The sequence below is a fragment of the Amphiura filiformis genome, chromosome 17 (genome assembly GCF_039555335.1).
Source record: "Amphiura filiformis chromosome 17, Afil_fr2py, whole genome shotgun sequence".
NCBI classification, from domain to species: domain Eukaryota; kingdom Metazoa; phylum Echinodermata; class Ophiuroidea; order Amphilepidida; family Amphiuridae; genus Amphiura; species Amphiura filiformis.
Genome location: NC_092644.1, coordinates 52,141,188 through 52,163,686, shown reverse-complemented (window position 1 = coordinate 52,163,686; position 22,499 = coordinate 52,141,188). Strand labels below are relative to the sequence as shown.

At 36.4% G+C, this 22,499-nt stretch overlaps 2 protein-coding genes across 2 annotated transcripts; one reads left to right on the top strand and one right to left on the bottom strand.

Moving 5' to 3' along the window:
- Positions 1-1,485: 1,485 nt before the first annotated feature.
- LOC140137950 (uncharacterized) lies at positions 1,486-7,844 on the top strand. The gene is made up of 4 exons (XM_072159760.1): positions 1,486-1,632; positions 2,577-2,868; positions 4,007-4,156; positions 5,091-7,844. Exons 1-4 carry the CDS (start codon positions 1,504-1,506, stop codon positions 5,156-5,158), a joined length of 639 nt encoding a protein of 212 aa, XP_072015861.1. The 5' UTR covers positions 1,486-1,503; the 3' UTR covers positions 5,159-7,844.
- Positions 7,845-9,498: 1,654 nt separating this feature from the next.
- Positions 9,499-14,190, bottom strand: LOC140137958 (uncharacterized; the record flags this gene model as incomplete). Its single annotated transcript, XM_072159773.1, has 1 exon — positions 9,499-14,190. A coding segment is annotated over one exon (525 nt), but the record flags the coding sequence as incomplete, so codon positions are not given.
- Positions 14,191-22,499: the final 8,309 nt, after the last annotated feature.

Genomic DNA, 22,499 nt, shown 5'->3' with positions numbered 1-22,499 from the left:
GCTAAATAGCTCAATTGACTAGCGCGTTTGTTTTTACCCGAGAGGTACCCGGTTCAAAACCCGGTATCGGAAGGGTTTTTTTCCTCTCCATTTTACCCAAACTTTTTTATATTCATTTGAAATGTACATATTGCAAGGGGAAATATATTTTGTTTCCTTTTTTCTGAAACGGTACGAAAAAAAACATTTTCCGTTCAATACGGGCCGGGCATTGTACAGCATGTCAGCATTCGTCATTGCCTGCCCAGAATGCAATTCACGTATACCAAGGTATTGGATTGCAAATTTGGCTATTTATTCACATTTACGCTGAAAATGCTCTCGTTTTTTCACAAAGCAGCATAAAGGAGGCGATATTTGATATTATTATGTAATTTTAAAGACAATCCATATCCAAAACCAATAGGGTTACCCCCCTTTAATAATAAGTCAGTTCGTACTTTTCATAAACTACTTTTTGAATCATAACTTTCGTGACCGAGGATATCTTGCAACTACGTGACGCTCGTCTGGAAAATTCTTAATGAATAAATTCGCTTCACGTAATGAGTAAGTCGTACTTAATTAGTCAGTTTTACCTCCGAGTAATGAAAAACTCTAACATGATCATGATTGGTCAATTTGGCTCCACGGAGCAAAAAGTCAGCTACGCGTATATCCAGCTCCGTTGTGGCGGTTGCGGCCTACCATATCAGTATCCCATATGATATTTCTATTGCAAGAAAATTTATTTGTTGTCAGGTTTTATCTTAAATACACTAACTGGAAATTAAATACACTAATTAGTGAGGACCGGTATTTTGCTGTGGATATGTTTAACTGCAATTTGCGGGTAAAAAATTTGAAATCCTGAGTAAAAATTTTGATCATATTCAACTCTTTGAGAAAAAATTTATATAAAAGAATGCATGTAAAATCCAGCTGCAATACAATGTACATTATTGACACACTATTACTCTCTTTATCTACGGCAATAATAGAATATCGATTTCAATCGAATTGAATACGATGCTCAGTTTTGAGTTTATAGTTGACTACTAAGCGACCTAAGCGATCGATTGCTATGCTAGCCAATCAGATAGAACTCCTTTTCTTGCGTTCGGTGAAATACCAGTCGCCCGTCGCTCACCAACGGAGTATTAAATTTATATTTATCGAATAGGAAGTCGACACTGTGCACTGTGCACAGTTTGCTACAAAACTGCATTGGAAAAAAATCGATACTTTGTGTGTCAATATTTCGGAACTTGACTAATTTTGGGAAAAACCAAACACATTGCTGGATAGCCCTAGTTACTCACTACCCATTTTCATCAAAATCTCAATTTTGAAGGTGGGTGGACTTAACACGGTTTGGAAATAAGCTCTTCATATACTGCTGCTGTTATGATGCTGTTGTCCAGGGCTGTTGTCGTAAAGTCGTATAGCGCCCTCTAAATTGTAACGAGACAATTTGTGAGTCATTTGGGATTTTCCCATTAACTTCCGGGTATTCCATGGGGTATGCACTGTCCAGCTGTTTCTGTAAACTGCGCTTCCGAAATTAAGAGTAGAAATTTGTCTGTCATGGCCGGATCAAACAGGAGTAGTAAATTTGAGTTTGATGAACGTTTGTACAACATGCAAATGGAGGTGGGTAATTATAAGAATATACTCGTATTCGTCGATTGATTCTCTTTTATCGATGACCAACAGTGTGTCAGTATACATGTCAACAAAGCAGGAGGGGTTGCTATAAGCTGCGCTATACTGTTTAATGTATCATAATTTGTGTGTGGGGTTGTGGTGTGTGGGGGGGGGGGTGTGAATTCTCAAAATGGATGCCATATATTCCAGGCGCGTATTCAGAACTTCAGCAACCTGGGGGCGCAAATTTCTTGGTGAGCTAAAGGATCATGAAACATAAATATAACATGATATATCGTGCGAAGCGCGCCAAAATTTGGCCAAATATGAGATTAATTTAGTCAAAATATGTGCAAACAGGCGTTTCTCTTCTTCTCCTTTCTCTTCTCTTTTTTTTAAACTGAATTAATGTTCAGAAATTTGTGTTTCTATTAAAAGTAAAGTTGGTTTTTTTAAACTTCCGTGGTCGTGCCTGTGCGTATCGCGTATACGAGCGTTCAAACGCAAAAGCAATACACAATCACGCTGATTGGCTGATCAACGCACTTGACAACAAGCCGGGTGACCCAATGGCCTTTGGCACGGTGCGTAGTAGGCGACCTTGACACTTCTACGCGATCGCAATTCACCAGCGCGTACCCCGACCACGGAAGTTTAAAGAAAACAACTCTAGACCTTTGAAAGTTATTTTCAAAATGTTAAAATGTAAAATCGCACATCTCACATATATGTAATACACCTGTCACCTGACAATTTTTCTGCACCTTCCTATCTCCTTTATAACAATATAATTATTGGATCACTCCTAACAGGTTATGCATGAGGGGAGTGTAAAATCATAACATTGCTTGTTTTGATTTTTAAAAGCATGTACATTATTGAATACAAACTAATTTTGCATTTGGTATCAGAGACAATAGAGTTTATACATTTTCATTTGATTCCTACAGGTTCTGAATGAGAACAGAGATTTCTTGTGCAAGACGATAACCCCCTCCAGACATTATCCATATCTAAGGCAACAACAAGTCTTGAGTCTTGAAGGACAAGAAACTATTGAAAGTCAAGTAACTGGCAAAGATAAAGTGAACAAGTTAATTGATGAACTAGAAAAAAATGGCGGACCAAAAGCTTATTTAGCATTCATGGAGGCGTTATTGAATGAAAAAACTCAAGAATTTGTGATAAAAAAATTGAATATGGCTTTGGAGGAGAAACGCAACAGACCTGATGTACGAGATGGTAAGTGGCATCCAATGCAGGGTGTGGGAAATACCTACATCCGAAGCAGATGGAGCTACAAATAAGCAAGGGGCATAATGTTACACTAGTACACTATTTGGGACTGATTTTCTATTTGACTTCAGACTCCCAAATCCACAACATGGCAGTGGAGGGCACCGACCATGATTGGGGGGCACCGGGTCTAACTGGGGGGGGGGCACAAGCCGTTTTTCAGCTATTTTCGTATGGGATTTTCTAAATTTTGCAATTGATTGAGGGGGGGGGCATGTGAAACATCCCCAACCCCACCCCATACCCCTATGATGCTATGCCGCCATGCATTGGAACATAGTATGCCATGGATGATCATTGGAGTCAGCAATAAGTTTCACAATCCCTGATGACCCACAGCATATCAGCATGCATGCAGCAGGCCCTCCCTGGTCAAGCACTGATCCGAAGTATTCCAACCAGAATGAGTCTGGACATTTTGTGAAATTATTATTATTATTATTATTATTAGGCCCTTCACAATTAATTCTTAGTTTCCTGTTTCATGGTTGAAAACCAGGGATGAGGCGACTTTTAATTATTAATTATCTTTTATTTTCTTTATTTTAAAATAAGTGGTCGCAACCTACATCAAGCCATTTTGACAAGGAGCATGCATTTAATTATTTTACTACTAAAGTACTATGTTTGATTTTATACATAAGTAATGGTACAATTAGGTTCTATGTTTATTCATCATTATAGATGATATATGATCAAAGTCAGAAAGTAGCAAATGGTAGTCATTAAAAGTTATTTTTAAAGAGAAAATCGAAAATATAAATAAAATAATTAAATATTTTGAAATTCTCTACTTTGGACGCGGCGGGAAACAGGAAACTAAGAATCAATTGTAATTGGCCTTATAAAACATTTATATAAATAAATAAAGCTAACTACTCCCAAAGAAAGCCTGCGAAGCCCCATGATTGAGAAAACAACAGGGTACCGGTATTTTGTTCTCAATGATATTATAATGGACCATTTCAGCCCAAAGATGCTATAGTTTTGCCAATTCATGGCAACATTGTTGCCCACAGACCCCCATAATATTAAAAATCTTGACAAATTTTAACATCTTGGTGTTTTTTTTCCTGATCAATAGCTATCCATCGATCAGAGTCCTGTAGAGAACCAACAGAAGATGATGATATAGATACTATCATCTCGGAGGAATCACTGGAGCCAGAAAGACCACCATTCAATCCAAGCAAACCCCCATCATTTGAGGTGCTGTCAAATCTTACCACAAAAGGTAACAATGTCATCTGGCTAGTAAACACCAGATAAGATATCTTACACTCCCCACAATACATTTCTCTCATTTAAATTTCTTGTACTGATTTGCTATCTAGTGCAACATGGGTTGAGAGTGATGAAAATGTGAATAGAACACATCCAATGAACCTGTACAAAGTAATGGGCAAGGCATGGGCGTCAATCTGGAGGGGTGGGGGAAGTGTCCCCCACACCCACTACCCACCTTTCGGCAAAATGACCCATTTTTGTTCTTTCAGCCACCTTTTGACAATTCGGGTTGAATGCCCCCCCTCCCCATTTGAAGCCGGATTGACGCCATTTTTAATGGGAGTGTCATTTGGTGAAATGAGGTGATATATTATGTTGCAGAGAATTTTGGGAAGGGTAGGATATCTTCTCTGATAGAGTAATTAATAAATAACATTAACAAAAATATTGCACATATAAGGAACAAATTGGATACATCAAGATAAAAATGCTGTCATAAAATCACAGTTAAAACTCACCAGCTGAATATGAACATAATGCACTATAGTGGGAATTCCAATTGAATGAACGCAGCTTTCAATAGCGTGACGATTTATTGCGTACACTGCGCGATGTACGCCCGCGTGTGCGATTGTGTGTGAGTAATACGCGGAAGTGAATCCAACCATGCCAACGCATTCGTGATTGGTTAGCATTGTATCCATGGTCGGACCTGTTGAAGGCTGCGTTCATTGAATTGGAATTCCCAGTATAATTTAGTAGATGAGTGAGATAGGGTATTGAGCTGTTCCATTATCTTTTTGTATTTATGGTCCTCATATTGTGTGGGAACTATTCTGAGTACCTATTCTGAGATTCAACACATTTTTGAGCAAAGGAACAGTGATGTAATCTTCTATGATTCCAACTGATCATCATATTGTGTTCTTGTTACTTCACAGGTTCATCTGAATCACAAGTGAATGGACACAAACTAATACCACATGGCAAGTCGCAAGAGGACAATTGACATGGATCGTACCCGCGATCCTATTGTACACCAAGACCAGCAAATGGGGCATTTGCAGTTGAGTAGGCCTATCATACATGTACATGTGCACACATACGTCACAACACTTGCACAAAACCACTCCCCAAACAAGGAAAGTCAATTTTGACCAAAAGATGAAAAGCAAGTTAGTAAGATCTGAGAAAAAGCTAGTTTTCCTTGAATGAATACTGCAAATTACTTGACAGGTTACAAAAACACATAATTTTCACTTGCTTTGTTGTCACACATTGTGTATAGCATATTTCTCAAGTGGCCAATGGGCTATATAGGATCCACAACTTATAAGTCCCCCACTAATGCTTTTTGAGCTAAATCAAAAAACATTTTACAAATGTAAAAATGTAACAAGGTATGTGTGGCCTTATTTGATTTGTGAACCAATTTATAGCATCATATATAATTGCATTCAGTCACAGGTTTTCATTAACAAAAATGTGATACTGTATTATTTGAGAGTTGACTCCTATGGACTCAGATGCCACTTTAAAACAGCCTTTTTTACATACTGAACCATTGTGACTAAACACAATGCCGGGACGCAATGATGTGTGACGCTATGATAAATTGGCCCACATGTGTAAAACAAATAAGGCTACACACACCTGAAATATTTCGTAAAGTTTTTTTGATATATTTCAAAAAGTGTTAGGGGAAACTTATAAGTTGTGGATCCTATATAAGATGTGCAGTAAACTTGGGGATGAATCAAATGAGGGACCAATTCTTGACAGGTCAGAAGGGGACATGAATTTTGGGATAACTTTTTTTATTTATCCACCAAATTGTAAAAGCATGGCAAGTAAGCTCTTCCACAAAAAACATTTGGAATGTTGAAAGGGTGTTAAGTGTAAGGATATTTTGGCAAGCAGGGTGTAAAGTGTCAGTTATTGACCAAATGTTGACAATTCTATACAAATTTATATAATTCACAGGGTTATAATTTAATCAGTCATAAAATTGCATACTAGGTGGGTCACACTGGTGAGGGAAAGGTGTGGCAGCATGATGATCCATAAGCAGTGTAAACAAAATAATAAGAGTTACATGTAGTATATTTGGTATCCTTTTACTTCTTTGACTAGTTAAACACATTAGTGATGTAATACGCGGATTTAGGGTCCTCTACCGGGAGTCAAATTTGTACCAAAATTCCTTCCCACAATGCAGTATGCGTATTGCATAACAAAGAATATTGACTAACCTCCGAACTGTATCTATTGTTATGCAAAACACTTATTGCATTGTGGGAAGGAATTTCGGTGCAACCTTTTTGGAAACATTTTTTGAAATTATCTGTTGAGGTGCCAGTGTACTCCTTTACACTATAAATCATCAAATTTTGTGGAATTATTTTTATATTTATGTAAGCCTGTAGTTTTTAACTTAGTTTTGAATGTTGTACATTATTTCATTTTGAAAATTCTAGGGTATTCCTTCATGTAATTATACACAAAATGTGGGCAAGGATTAGAGTTAGGACTAGCTTACAAGAAATAATTACATGAAGGATCAAACAACATTCTATTTATAACCTCTTTACCATTCATAATGAAGCTGTAGTTAGCTGTGTAATGTCAATAAGCCCAGATATCTTCAACCAATGGAGTGGAAGTGCACCTAGGGAACTATGGAGTGCACCCAGGGGCTCAGTGGCCAAAGCTGCCAAAATTTGCCCAAATTGACACGACTTTTATCCAGAGAAGATAGCTTACACTCCCCACAATGCATTTCTTTCATTTCAATTTTCTGTACTGATTTGCTATCCTGTGCAACATGGGCCTATACTAGTGACAAAAAGTACCTCAATGAACAGAGCACTTCCCACATCCAGATTTTAAAAAATATGATTATTGCTTGACTTTTGACCCATGTTTTTATGTCTATTCTCAACATGAGAACAAAGGGAATCTGGAATAGTTGAGTCATTTGATGTTGTGTGAGGTGATGTGTCATGTTGCAAAGGATTCTGGGAAGGGTAAGGCATCTTCTCTGCTATATATACCATATGACATAATATGTACCAGGGAAAATTTTGAAAATTTTTTTTTTTTTTTTTTTTTTGTGTTTGCGGGTTTAAAGCTGTATATACATTGAGATGTATTTTTAAATACATGTAGTACTAGTTAAAAAAATATTTATCTATACCAGGGTTCCTGAATTATATTGCTCATAAATGAATGAGCTACAGAGGGGAACAAATTTCAAAGATCTGTGTTTGGGGGCCCAACTATGCATTGTTATGGTTTCAGAGCTGCTCAGGGTCAACCACCATAGGTTCGGCCCACCTAAGGCACCAGAACCAAATTTGTTTGATCTTTGGATCAGCCGTCAATACTGCTTCGATGCTTGTTATTAATGAGCTAACAACTAATTAATGAGAATTAATGCTTAATTTATATTGGTCAATATCAATAAATACTAGACTCATATATGTTATCATAATTAACAATAGTCAATTAATTGATTTCATAAATAATAAGGATCAACTCCCCGGAATCGAACAAGCATTGATGGTCGATCGAAAGATCAAACCACAGTGATCAAACTAATTTGTTTTTACTGCTATTGAGAATCCCTGATTTTAGCTATAAATCTATAAGCCTAGTAAACACACAATGAATCAGTACTAATTAAATAGCATATAAACACAGCCAAAAAAGAAAGTCTCCAGTAGTTCCATCCTCATTTAATCAGATTCTGATGAGTTTATGGCAAAATAATTTATATAATAATTTTCTATACACTCTCCTTCAAGATTGATACCAAATTTGATATCAAAAGTTTAATCATCGTGAGCATAGAAACATTTGTTTGGAAATTAGTTCAATTTTAAAAATGACATAGGGGAATTGTATCACGTAGCAGAGCTAGCGTGAGTGTCAAGAATTACGTCGCCTGAATAGGCCGGCAGGTTAAAGGTTTGGCCATGCATATCAAAATGCAAATCAAATACCCGCTCTTTCAATTGTGCACAGGCAAGGGTACAATGATTCCTGTCGGGCATGCTTCAGGCCACATAATAAGCTGATACCATGCATTGATTTTTGCGTGGTCAATTCAGTAATTTGTCATTTTAAAATTGCACAAATTTCCAAACAACGCTCCTTTGCTCATGATGATTAAACTTTTGATATCAAATTTGGTATCAATCTGCAGGAAAGTGTATAGAAAATTATTATATAAATTATTTTGCCATAAACTCATCAAAATCTGATTAAATGGGGATGGAACTACTGGAGACTTTCTTTTTTGGCTGTGTTTATAACACATGTGTGAGAATGTCAAATTCCATGTTTCTGTTCATTTGGATTTTGGATTGTGTATTAATTATTTTTTTGTGGAAGACAAGCTAGCTGGTAGTAAAAAAGTGCTCATCACTGCATGCTTCCTTTCCAATTCCAAGGCAAAAGGTTACTGATTACATTGTTGATTTTGAGGGAAAAAACCAAATATGTGAAGCAGTCAGAACTTTTTTTTAAACTGTCTGCTTTTTATTTTAAAAAAAGCAGTATGGATAAACTGACAGGTTGATAGTATGTATGTAAAAAGCACTGGTAATACATGGTACACAGCAACAATTTGTGACCCATCACATCGAAACAGACCACCTCGCGGCAGAAATGAAAATGGAGATTTAAACACTAGGATAAACTGCTGTTTTTGGCTTGAAAATGACACCTTACTTGTTGCAATCAGATACAGTAAATATGTTTTATGAGGCAAAACAAGCTCAGAATTCTTTTTATTTTCTTTATATTTTCTCATCTTCTTTCATTGTTATCTGCCAATGAAGCCAGCCGCGAAGTGGTAGGTTTTGATGTGATGGGTCACATTTATCAAAATGCCAGTAACACAGTATGTCCTTTTGTCATGGGGTAGTCTGGTATTGGGGAAGGAACCAAAATATTGCAGACCTTTAACTTTTGAAGTTGAGGTGCAATGTCATTTGAAATGTCGTCATTCAATCAAAGTCAAGACCCCAAAGTCCCAAAGCAATTTCAACTAACTTTAAAAAGAACAACATATCAAACAATATGTGACTCCTCGCCACAACTGAGCCCGGATGTAGCCAATCATCATTTTTGAGATATTCAACCAAAATATTCTGCTTGAAATTAGCTTTAAAATGATGTATATCATGTCTATAGTACTTGACATTTAAGTAGTGAAAATCAATAAAACAGTCAATAAATCCTTTCTTTCCTATTGTTTATTGTTAAGTTCGATGGAGCATATCTCAATAGTGGCACTGGCGACATCCGGGCTCAGTTGTGGCGAGGAGTCACATATGTGTTAAATCACTCAATTGATGCATCTTTTATTTTTTACCTTTGGTAACTTTTATATCTTCTCAAATACACAGATACATGTGTACTGTTTATTGCAAGCAATCATTTGTAACAATCTGCCATAAAATGAAAACAAAGTTCCACGCATGTATATTCTTGAGGGTGAATTTTAAGCATTTTATAAGTCACACTTTACAGTATACCACAATAAATTGAGCAAATTGTATTTCATAGTAAATATTTTTGTGACTGAGCAGATTCGTGACTGAGCAAACCTGTTACAATTTTAAAAGTGTTTCACACAGACATAATATATTGTCAGTCACAAAATCAAACTCTGATGCTACATGTATGAGGCACTTATCGTCACCACTCAAGTAAATCACACCCTAGATTTGACCGACTCCAAAATTGGGGTGGGGCCGGGGGGGGGGGGTGGGCCTATAACCAGGGAGGGCAAGTACTTTTTTTTTGTAAATCTTCCTAATTTGTATTAATGTTCATGCTCAGTGAAGCAGTAATATCTATCATCTAGGACTATATTAATTACTTAGTCCCTGGGCATGAAAAACCTCACGTAAAATATGGGCTCCCAATGAAAAAAATATAATATGATATGATTTGGTCCACAGAGGCAAAAGGAGGCATTTTTGAAAATTGACCTACTATTATAATTATTACCTTTATTATATTAGGCTATCATATACTGAAACACCCAAGGTGTAGCATACTTGGTGATACCTATTTCCTAATACTCCATATTTTTGCATTTATCTCAATTTCAAATTTGCCTCCTTTGGCCTCAATGGAACAGATCATGTCATAACAATTTGTTATTTTTACGTAAGATACAGAAAACTGTTTAAAATTAATACTAATAGGATATCCGTAGCAAATGGTGTTAGTTTTTTTGTTATAAAAACAATTTACAGACACTTATAAATTTGTTTATAATTAGCATGGAAACAAGTTGTAATTGTATCAATAGTTCAAAAAAGGAATTTGACCAAAACTGTACATAATGTTATGAGGTTTTGATATTGATATTGGGGTCCACATATCACATTATGAGGTTTAGCATTTGACCTTTACAATTACATACAAATACATGGTTTTCCTTGTCCAGCAACACAGTATGGAATGTCAATTTTTACTGGGTTTTTTTTTTGGTTTTTAATTTAAGAACTTAATTGTGGTGTGATCAAGCAAAATGAGTCTGAAGTCGGACATATTCAATTTTCAATTTCTTATAGGATTAAAAACAGCATTTGCAAAGCTATGTACATTTTGCAGAAAATCCCATTGAATTTGGACAACCAGTTCATAAGATATGAGCAGTTAGGGGCAATAGGGGGCTATCATTTTCTTCGGAAGGGGGTCCCAAATATACTGGGAGATCATAACTTTTTGGAAAGAAAATAGGGGAGGGTCATAAAATATTTGATGACCAAAATGTAGGGATTCACAAGATGACCACAGATAGTGTGTTTATTTCATTCAAAAAGACTGATTTCAATACAATTTTCGGTGGTGGGGGTCATAAAATTTTTGTTGCCAAAATAGGGGGTCGCAATTTTATTGATGCCAACTTTTTGTAAATTTGAGACCCCCTTCCAAAGAAAATGATAGCCCCTTAAAGAGTTCCCAAAACAATAGGAAATACTTTCTTTGTTTGGCTATGATGTCTCAAAATCAATATTTCTGACTTCCAACTAATTTTGCTTGATCACATCAAAATTAGCCAAAATTACTACCAAGCTTGTAGCGGAGTGCAGTCAGTGCACCCTTAACTCTTCACTTTTGCACAAGTATGTACGACTCGCACCAAGTAACGACACTAACGCTAAGCTAACGCAGAACACGCTAAACTTCAAAGTGCGACTCGAGGTAGATATTATACAGACTTATAGGAGACAGACAGGTGTTTAAAATTTCGATTTGAAAAAAACAAATTAATTGTTCATAGTTAAGGGGGTACTACACCCCTGGCCAATTTTGTGCCTATTTTTGCATTTTTCTCAAAAATTGCAGCGCATTGGTGACAATTAAGATATGCATGTTGTAGGGGCAAGTACTACAACTATTGCTCTGAAAATTCAGCAACTCAAGGCAAGTAGTTATTGATTTATTGATCAAATACTGGTTTTCCCTCATTTTTGACTGCAACTCCACAACTGCTGTCTGTGCCGAAATAAAATTTCCAGTGCAGTAGTTGTCGTCCTTGCCCCTATAATATACATATCTTACTTGTCACCAATGCGCTATAATTTTTGAGAAAAATGCAAAAATAGGCACAAAATTGGACAGGGGTGTAGTACCGCCTTAAATGAAGTAGAAAAGGTTAGGCTATTTTTCAGATCAAAAACTGATACTCACTCAGAAATATTTCAATTCATAGCAGGAATCTTGATCACTCTGATGTTTCTACATGTACACGCATCTACAAACATGTAGAATTAGAAACACCAGACTGATCAAGATTCCTGATAGGATTTGAAATATTTCTAGGTATCAGTTTTTTTGATCTAAAAAAAACCTTTTCTTCTTTTATAGTGCACCCTTGTTTCCTCTATGGAATGAAAACTAAGGGTAGGCTTATTTGCTTTAAAAAGTATACTGTGTGGTTACAGTACTTACATGTACAACATTTAGTCAATACTTGACAATTATAAATATTTAAATGTACACTGACTGACAGTGATACACATAATGGGAAATTTCATGAATAGCCCCATATACCAAAATGCCAAAATATTGCACACAAGGGCTACTTTCTGTAGAATACATTGTGTTCAAAACAGGTTCAAAAGAGTTAGCATTGCAAGCAAAACAGTAATAGATTGCACTTAGTCTTGTGCAGATAAGTGATGTCTTCTCATTCATAATGCCCTTGCATTACAAAGTGATAAAGCTTTATTATTATATTATTACGGGTATAAGCCCACCTTTGGCTATAAGCCCACCCCCTATTTTTCAAAACATTCTGGGAACAAGGGTGCACTCAGGTATAAGCCCAGTACTAAATTTTGGTCAAGTTCTTAAAATCAAATCAATACTTGGCTCTCATATTTAAGAACAAATATGAAAATATATCAGTTGATAATTAACATTCCACACTTGTAATTTTAAGAAATTGACATATTAAAATGATATAAATTACTGGTACATTGGGCATATACATGTACAAATGGGGGATGATTGTTCTTATTTTTAAATTCAAGCACTAGCCCTTCCCCGGTTATAAGCCCACCCCCCATTTTTGAAGCGAAATCTGCCATCTAGGGGGTGGGCTTATACCCGAGTGGTTACGGTAATATCATCAAGGCTTTTTACTTGTAATATAGGCCAACGGTACATGTACAGTGTAAGACCTACAATTCCAAATCTGAAAATACAATGTTGTTTTACACTCCAGGTATTGTAAATTATATTCAGAATTTCAGAACACCGGTACCATACACACATTGAAATGAGAAGCACTTCATCTAGTAAGAGCTGATAACTTCTTCAGAACTAGTTGTCCACGTCCAACTTAGTTTCGTCAGCACAGACATTGACTGTTATCATATTGACATTTTTTAAACGGAATACTGCTTGCTCTTCACTAAGTTGGACAATAAGTACTCCTGAAACACGTAGCGGAAGATCGTGATGGTCCCCAGTAAGTCTATCTGCACAACATGCTAGGAGATTCGGGAGCCAACATGACACAGCGCACTGCGCGCGAGTTTTGTTGTCGCACCCAATGAATTTGTGTGGAACGGACTCGCTATCGGGGAAATGTACGTAAGCATTCCCCACCGTAGCACGATAGACACCCATATGATAAGGGACGCGAAGGTGGGGTGTTCCTCACTATTCAGAACTATTTAAACTGGGGGTCACTTGAAGCTTGGTGACAGCAAATCTGGGTCATTGGGCAAGGTGGGGTTGAACATGAGATTCAATGTGGCTGCACATCACCAATTTTCCAATTTTGTTTCTTGCCCCGGGCCCTACTTGCCGATGCCATGATATGAGATACTAGATGGCAAAAGGACTTTGTGTATTTTCTGACTGACATTTACATGTATGTTTCATTTTGTTTTTCAAAGTTACATGAGTTTATACAACTTTTTAACAGCATCAATTAAAATTAAATCATAGCAAATCTTCAACTAAAAAAGTTTGTGCAAATTATTCCCAATCATCTCCATATTTATTCTTGCGTGATTTTCTTCCTAGTGAGAACTCATCATCATCTTGAGACTTCCTCTGTGGTGGGCTTCTTGCTGGAGGACTGCTTTGTTGAGGTTGCCATTGATAGCTTCCAGGCTGACCTTGCTGAGATGGTTGCTGCGGAGCATACTGAGATTGATATATCGGCCTTTGTGACCTGTTCTTACTACGTAGCTCTTGATATGTGGTAGTCATTTCTGCTTTGGCTTGCTCAGTTTGTTCTTCTTGAGGTAGTTCTTGGTAGTCATCTATTCTTTTCACATTGCTGGTATCAATGTCCATGTTAACGTGAGCGTCATCCGACTGATAACCACTTACTTGAACACCACCAAATTCACTACTAGGATCTGCGTTGTAAACTCCCCCTACTGGGGGTGGGGAATACTGGACCCTGGTGCTGGCATTGGCATGGGTGTGCGCACGCCAGACTTTCTTTGACGAAGCATGTCGGCCAATGGCGAGTTTTCCAGTTTCATAATCTTTTCATTACACTTATTTACATACGAGAAAATGCCTGCAAAGTATCCAATTGCGCCACCAGCTATCATCTTCGGTAGAGAGCCGTATCGTACTGTTAGAACCCCACGGTTTATCAAGTATTTAGTTAGTAAAGCACCACTAACCATAAGTGGAAGCGATCGGTACCAAAAGCTTTCCGATCGGCATTCTTTCATTGCCTGTAATTCGCTTTCAGTGTACCGGTATTGCGCTGGTTCTTGCTGCCCACCACGCCCTGGGTATGTCTGGGGTCCACCTGGTGAGTCTGGTAGGGTTGTGGAGAGGGTTGTGGTTGATCGCCAGACATCTTGGAGAAGTTTACTTTAGAGAAAACAAGACTTTCTTTCACACTTCATGCAGTTTTGCAAACTTCTTTCGCCGGTCATGTAATTTCTGTGAACTATGAACTTACTATGACCTTCATTAATCCAGATTATAACTATCAACTTCGACCTTTTAACCATGTTAATTGGGATTAAAAAGTAGAGATGGGCAATAGACAAATATTGCATTTCGATAGTGAAGAGGCCAAGAAAAGTTTTTCGATGGGGGGGGAGGGGGGCTATTACCCCGGGCAACTTTGGTCAGAGTATACATTCCATGAAGGAAAAAAATCAGAAAAATTGATCTTCGCTGTATATGGGCAAATTGTTGTTTTTTGTGACATTTGACCCCTTGTACAATTAATCATAAGCACACATCTTGGCTCACAAATATCGATTTTTTTTTTCTGAAAAAAAAATGTAAAAAAATGCTCATTTTTGGTCAAAAATCCTGATTTTTTCATAAATTTTGAGGATATTGGACATAATCGACTATTATTTCTTCCAAATATATGTCTCAACAAATTAACACCAAATAGGCCTATGACTAAAAACAATATTGCTGTATGAAAATATGACCATTACAAAAAATATATTTGACCGACCAAAGTTACCCCGCTGACCGAAGTTACCCCATTTTACGGTAGGCCCTAGGCCCGGGCCCTAGGGCCTATGATAGGCCCCTATAACCTTTTCAATACCCGTCAACCCCGTCCACTTTTTCAAAACTAGCCCCCCATGATGATAGGCTACTCCTCTTTTAGTTTGCGTTTTTCTTACTTTTTTGTTTTCTTTGATTCCTTTATCTTTGATTACTCTCTTGATAAAGTATAGTCTACTCTCACACAACCCTGTTTCTTTAAAGTTCTCTTTCTTTATTTCTTGCTTTCATAATTCTTTCTTTCTTTCTTTCTTTCTTTCTTTCTTTCTTTCTTGAAGTTCTTTCTTTCTTTCTTTCGTTCTTTGAGTTATTTATTTATTTATTTATTTACCGTATTTATTTATTTATTTATTTATTTATTTATTTATTTATTTATTTATTTATTTATTTACTTATTTACTTATTTACTTATTTATTTATTTATTTACATTCATTTTCGAGTCGACGGTTTTTGAGTCTATTTTTTAAGTTCAGGCTTCCTTCAAGACATTCTTTGAGTCACTCAGTTGAGTCTTTCTACCTTTACTTTTAGGCCTACCTCAGGTTTCCACGTAGGCTAAACTCCGGGGCTATAAAACTTGACGATACATGACCTTATTAGTCCTTATACGGAGTGTTCAGAAATACATGGGGGATAGGGGTCATAAAAGTTTGGGAACGTAATGGGTGGGGGCGGCAAAAATTACGGTCCCAAAAGGGGTGGGCAGGGTCAGTCCCAGTTTCAAAATTTGTCGAATGCTTGATTACCGAGTTGCAAAGCTTTTCGTGATAAAAACTCGAATGCAACTGCAAATTTCACTTTTGCAAACCTAATCATTCACTAATCATTCTTTTTTTTTTTTTCAATCTTAGTGATTTAAGTCTAAAAATGAGCAAAACTTACCTCAAAACTTTGAATCCCAGGGATATGCACATCAGTTCGTAGCAATCTGTAGAAACAAGATGGAACCAACGAATGTAGGCCTATAGCCGGGATGAAAAGTAGACCATCATTATGAAATAAAAATTTTGACTTTCGAAGATAGGCCTATATGTTTTTTCCAACACCAAACAAATGTCTTTTGGGGGAAAATGCATTATCTATCTTCAATATGAAAGGTGAACATTTTCAACTCATGGTCTTTTCCATCCCATCCCAGCTAGCTACAGCTACACTAGGCCTATAGGGCCTATCATTAGATTTATGACTACACCGCTTGATGAATTTGTGACTATTTTTGCATTTTTCTACAAAAATAATAACACTGGTAACAAAAGTTACTGTTACTACACTGGAATTTCAGCTCAAGACCGTAGCGATATGATAAGAAAAGAGGTAGAGAATGTACCGGTACATAATTTCTTAACATATATAATGAACCACTTTGATTCAAGACAAGACTTGTCTTGAATCACTGAAATTTCAGTGAAGTAATTGGATTCCTTGCCCCTTAGTAACTTTTGTTACCAGTGCATGTGTAGTTATTTTTTGAGGAAAATGCAAAATTAGTCACAAAATTAGACCACCTTAAAAAAAAAACTGATAAAAAATATGATTAAATTAAAAGGGCATTTCGTGATCCACAGCCTCATCCCCCCACTTTTCTCAAAAAAAGTTGAGATTTTTATATCACTGGAATACTCTGGCTACATAATGTTTATGTACAAAATAAGCTAAAATATATCTTGCAGATTAATTCGTTTAGCAAAGATATCGCGAAATTTGAATTTCGTTCTGGTGCACCAGAAGCTACCAGAACGAAATTACAACGTATTGTCTATGGAGCACTGTTTAATACGGTTACGGTTCGCTATCTCTAAGGTTCGCTATCTCTAAGGTTCGCTATCTCTAAGGTTCGTTATCACTAATTACAAAAAAGGTCCGCTATCTCTAAGGTTCGTTATCACTAATTTCGATTAGGGTTCGCTATACCTAAGGTTCGTTATCACTAATTTTAAATAAGGTCCGCTATCTCTAATTTTAAAAAAAGGTCCGCTATCACTAATTTATTGAAGGTTCGCTATCTCTAAGGTTCGCTATCACTAATTTAAAATAAGGTCCGCTATCTCTAATTTTAACAATCCCGGTATCCCTAAGGTTTGCTATCTCTAATTTCAAATAAGGTCCGCTATCTCTAAGGTTCGCTATCTCTAAGGTTCGCTATCTCTAAGGTTCGCTATCACTAATTTTAAATAAGGTTCCCTATCTCTAATTTCAAACAAGGTTCGCTATCTCTAATTTATAATAAGGTTCGCTATCTCTAATTTTAAATAAGGTTCGCTATATCTAATTTTAAATAAGGTTCGCTATCTCTAATTTTAAATAAGGTTCGCTATCTCTAAATTTAAATAAGGTTCGCTATCACTAATTTCAAATAAGGTTCGTTGTCTCTAATTCCAAATAGGGTTCGCTAACTCTAATTTTATATAAAGCCCGCTTCATATCTGTAATTGAAAATAAAATTCGCTATTTTAAAATAAAGCCCGCTATCTCTAATTAAAAATAAGGCCCGCTATAAGGCCCATCTAATTTAAAATAGGACCCGTTATTTCTAATTTACTGTAAGGTTCGCTATGATCAGTAATTTTATTTTAATAAACATGATAAAGTTTGCAAGATCGCTAGTACGTATACTGGTCCGGTCCGAACAACCCAGAAAGAGATTTGAATCAGTTCACCGTCGCGTACCAGTATAGGCCTACAATTGATAGCCGATCGCGTTGCGCTCAGGTGTTGGGGATATACATGTATGTTGTGTCCCCCTAAGAAGTGAGAAACCTTTCTAAAATGAAGACCTAATTAAAGTCATTTGGTGGACCATTTTGGCACAAGTTTTTTCTGTTATAATTGTAGGCCTATAAAATAATTGTGTTAAACACAAAGTACCGGGTGACAAAAACGAAATCGGCGACTTGTTTATCCACTATTGTCTATGCAGGGGGAGGTGTCTGAGGAAGTTAAAAATTGGAAAATTGTCCAAAATTAAGGAAATTAATTCCAATTGAAGCCATTTGATGCATCATAATTTATTCACCCTATTTTACTTGATCAAACCAGAGAATATCTTCTCTGATCCAGTGGCGTAGCTGCCTGGCGGGTGGTGCTACTTGAATGCAGTCAGACCCTGCGCCCCCTAGCGCTATTTGGGCCCCGCCCTAGCGAAGGGAAAAGGAGAGAGAGAGAGAGGGAAAAAGAGAAGGGGAAAGAGAGGGGAGATAGGGAGAGGAGGGGAAAAGAGATGGGGAATCCATACGATATGCAATACCACACGATTATTGTCAATAAGCCTGGCAAAAAACAGTGGGCTGTGTACTGCCCTCTACGATAAACTATGCTAATTGTTTTATTTGATTTGATTTGTTCGGGTTTTTGACAACCCTGGATAACCCAAGAAAGCCTCTATTGAAGCTTATTTCCATTGGGTTCCATTTGAACACCGGGACGGGCTGCGAAATACATATACAGGTATGGCTCTCTGCACACGGGACTGACGGCTTAACGTCCCCTCCGAAGGACGGAGTACTTTCATGATTCATTTACCCAATTCTAAATGAACCATGGGGAGAGCGGAAGTCTGAATTTAATATGCAGAAGTTGCCAATTAATTTCAGACTTTTTTCCCTAAATCTACGTGCTAAATAGGGGGTCGCGTTTTAGGACATTAGTCGAGTTACCTCCAACTTTATAATAATATTGTTGATATCATAAATCAGAACAAAATACCGCATATCTGAAAATGATACCACATTTTTAGGTTTAGGCCTACTTTTTAAGAAAATTAGCGACAGATTTTCCCGTATTTAGACCCTACATCTGACTGCTAACCACGTTTTGAACTCGTATGTTCATGCGCACATAATCGTAAACATTGCTCAAATTTTCGCATTTTATTTTCAAATTGATAGAGATCACATTCACAAGAGCTGTAAAACACGATTTTATGCAAAGTTGGGACTATAGGCGTGATAAACTTTAGCCGGAAACTGCTTCACAATCATTAATTTTTGGGTTATTTTCTTCTATATATATACTTTAGACACGCTGGCGAATTCAACGCATTATAGTTGCTGATTTGCAATTTTCATGAAGATATCAATAGATGTTAGGAATAAAAGTACTATCATCAAAAATTGAAACACAAACAGGCCTATCCCACCCATCCAGCATCGGATTTAACCCGTTTTGTCCAATAAGCAAATGTGATGATTGACTATTTGAAATTAAATTTTTAATATAAATTCAACTTTGATTATTAGTAATAATTTGGAACACACTAAACATTGGTATAGATAGAGCAAACTAGATACCTATATGAATTATTTAAAAAAACCTTAATTTTTATGCAATTTAATCAAAATTGAAGGCCAAAACTTGAATTTAAATTACAAAAAAAATAGTTAAAACAGCTAACAATAACATTGAAAAGTCTCTTTGTAATTTAAACACCAATAAACATTGTTTTCTATATTTTTAAACCCTTCTTTACTCATATTAAAAGGTTTCTAGCTTCCTCCAAAATCGGAGCTGTTATTAAATTGGAAATGAATGTAGGCCTATTCCCGGCAAACGCACGTACAGCGAAAAACCTGGTGGCGTCCATGCACGCGCTTGTGGATGTCCTCATTTTTTCACGTGCATTTTAAGTAGATAAAGACACGAAAACGCATGGAAATGCTCCTTAAATGGTACATACCACCCAAAAAAACCCTTTCCACAGACTTTAGGTGCTAAATAGGGGTCGTCGCATTTTTAGGCCATACGTCGAGTTACTTCCATCTTTAAATATATCATTGATATCATCAAAATCAGAACAGGGGGTCCTTTATGCAATTTATATCTTCCAAACAACATGTGATGGAAAGGAAAACAAGGATTTTTCCCAACAAAAGGGGTCACTTTGGGGTCAGTGTCATTTGGAACATCCTACCATAAAGCAGTTACATCAATAACACATCAGGCTTCAGATTGGCAGCTTTACCAGCCATCCGAAGACCGCAGCCTCCTGCTTCCATCAACAGGTGGTAACTCCCACATCAAGTTTATAGTAGCAGGCCATGAAAATATGCATGACAAAATTCTCTATCTATTGACTACTTTATCTTGTAATTTAGTTTTAGTGTGTTTAAGGGCTGGGGTATGAACGTTTGGACAGTATTTATTTTGGGACATTAGAGCACATCAGACATATCGAATTGCATTCTGAATATGAAGAATGTCATTCCGATATCAAATAATTTTGATTTTTGAAATTCGCAATTTAATACATTTTATGGCAAATCATTAAAATTGATATTTTGATATTTAACAGTACTTGAAGTAAACTTTATAAATCTGATGATTTATACTTAAAGTGTATGTAGGTGGGATGAAAAGCCGACGATCAATTGAAAATGTTGACCTTTCGTATTAAAGATATGAATTTTTTAAAAAAAAACACCAAAAAAAATTAGGTCTTTTTGGGAAAAATCCATATCTTCAATATGAAAGGTCAAAATTTTCAATTGACCGTCGGCTTTTCCTCCTGCTACATACACTTTAAGAATATATCATTAGATTTATAAAATTTACTTCGAGGACTGTTATATCAAAAATCTGAAAATATCAAATTTTTATAATTTGTCATAAAATTTGTATTATATTGTGATTTAAAAAATGAAAATTATTTGATATCAGAAAGACATGCTTCGTATTCAGAATGCAATTCGATAGGTCTGAGGTGCTCTCATGTCCCACAAAAAAATACTGTCGAAACGCAATAAACGCTCATTTTGGATCCCTTAAGAAACGGCTTTTTTTTTAAAGAGTTCGTGTACTTTATGTGTATATTTTCACCCGTATAAACTATTCAACTCGAGGGCGCCTTTCCCGCTTTATTTAAAATAACTTTTAAGTCAGAGATAGTGGGCTAATTTAAATCAGAAAGAGCGAACTTTATTGAAAATTAGAGATGTATAGTGGGCTTTATATAAAATTAGGAATAGCGGGCGCTATTTAAAATTAGAGATAGCGGACCTTATTTGAAATTAGAGATAGCGGACCTTATTTGAAATTAGAGATAGCGGACCTTATTTAAAATTAGAGATAGCGGACCTTATTTGAAATTAGAGATAGCGGACCTTTTTAAAAATTAGAGATAGCGGACCTTTTTTAACATTAGAGATAGCGGACCTTTTTTTAAAATTAGAGATAGCGGACCTTATTTAAAATTAGTGATAACGAACCTTAGGTATAGCGAACCCTAATCGAAATTAGTGATAACGAACCTTAGAGATAGCGAACCTTAATTAATTAGGGATAGCGAACCTTATTTAAAATTAGTGATAGCGAACCTTAGGTATAGCGAACCTTTATTGGAATTAGTGATAACGAACCTTAGAGATAGCGAACCTTCAATAAATTAGTGATAGCGGACCTTATTCAAAATTAGTGATAGCGAACCTTATTTTAAATTAGTGATAGCGAACCTTATTTAAAATTAGTGATATCGAACCTTAGAACTAGCGAACCTTATTTTAAATTAGTGATATCGAACCTTAGAAGTAGCGGACCTTTTTTTAGGTATAACGAACCCTTTTCTCTATTAGAGATAGCGGGATTCTGTCTCCATAGACTTTACGCGTTAGTGATAGCGAACCTTAGAGATAGCGAACCTTAGAGATAGCGGACCTTAGAGATAGCGGGATGTCACCTTTAATACACATGACATAATCATGCATAACTCGCAAACGCAAAATCGGAATCAACTGAAATTTTGGGAATATGCTTTTTTCGTGGATATGTACTGAAAAATGTCATAAAAAGAGGATCACGAAATACTCCTTTAACTTTGGACTTTTTTAATCAAATTTTAACTTGATATGTGCCCGGGGATATGTGCATGATAAAACTTGTAACTCTTGTATTAAAGGCCAATCGCGAATTTCAAATCAATTAAAATTATTTGATATCATCACTGCCATCAGGACATGCCTGATGTGCTCAAGCCATGCACCATCATCAGTGTTTGGCTGAACCAGTCACGTCTCCGAGTATCGTTTACCGCTCAGCACTGGAAACTCAGTTTGTTGTTGCTTGGAAACAGTCTCGGAATTAGGGTGTAAATTTGATACGTTTTCACCATAATTTACACCTATTCTAAAACTTTACTTTAATTCTAGCATATCCAGTGGAATATCTGGTATCGCTATCACAATATTCGCTTAATGATGTCAAAATCTTAAGCATCATTTTCATGAAAATAAAGTATCATCATATACGTGGAACGGAAGCCTGTTGAATTCAGCAGACATGACAACTGAACTGCAATGAACTGATAGTGGTTTGGTAATTC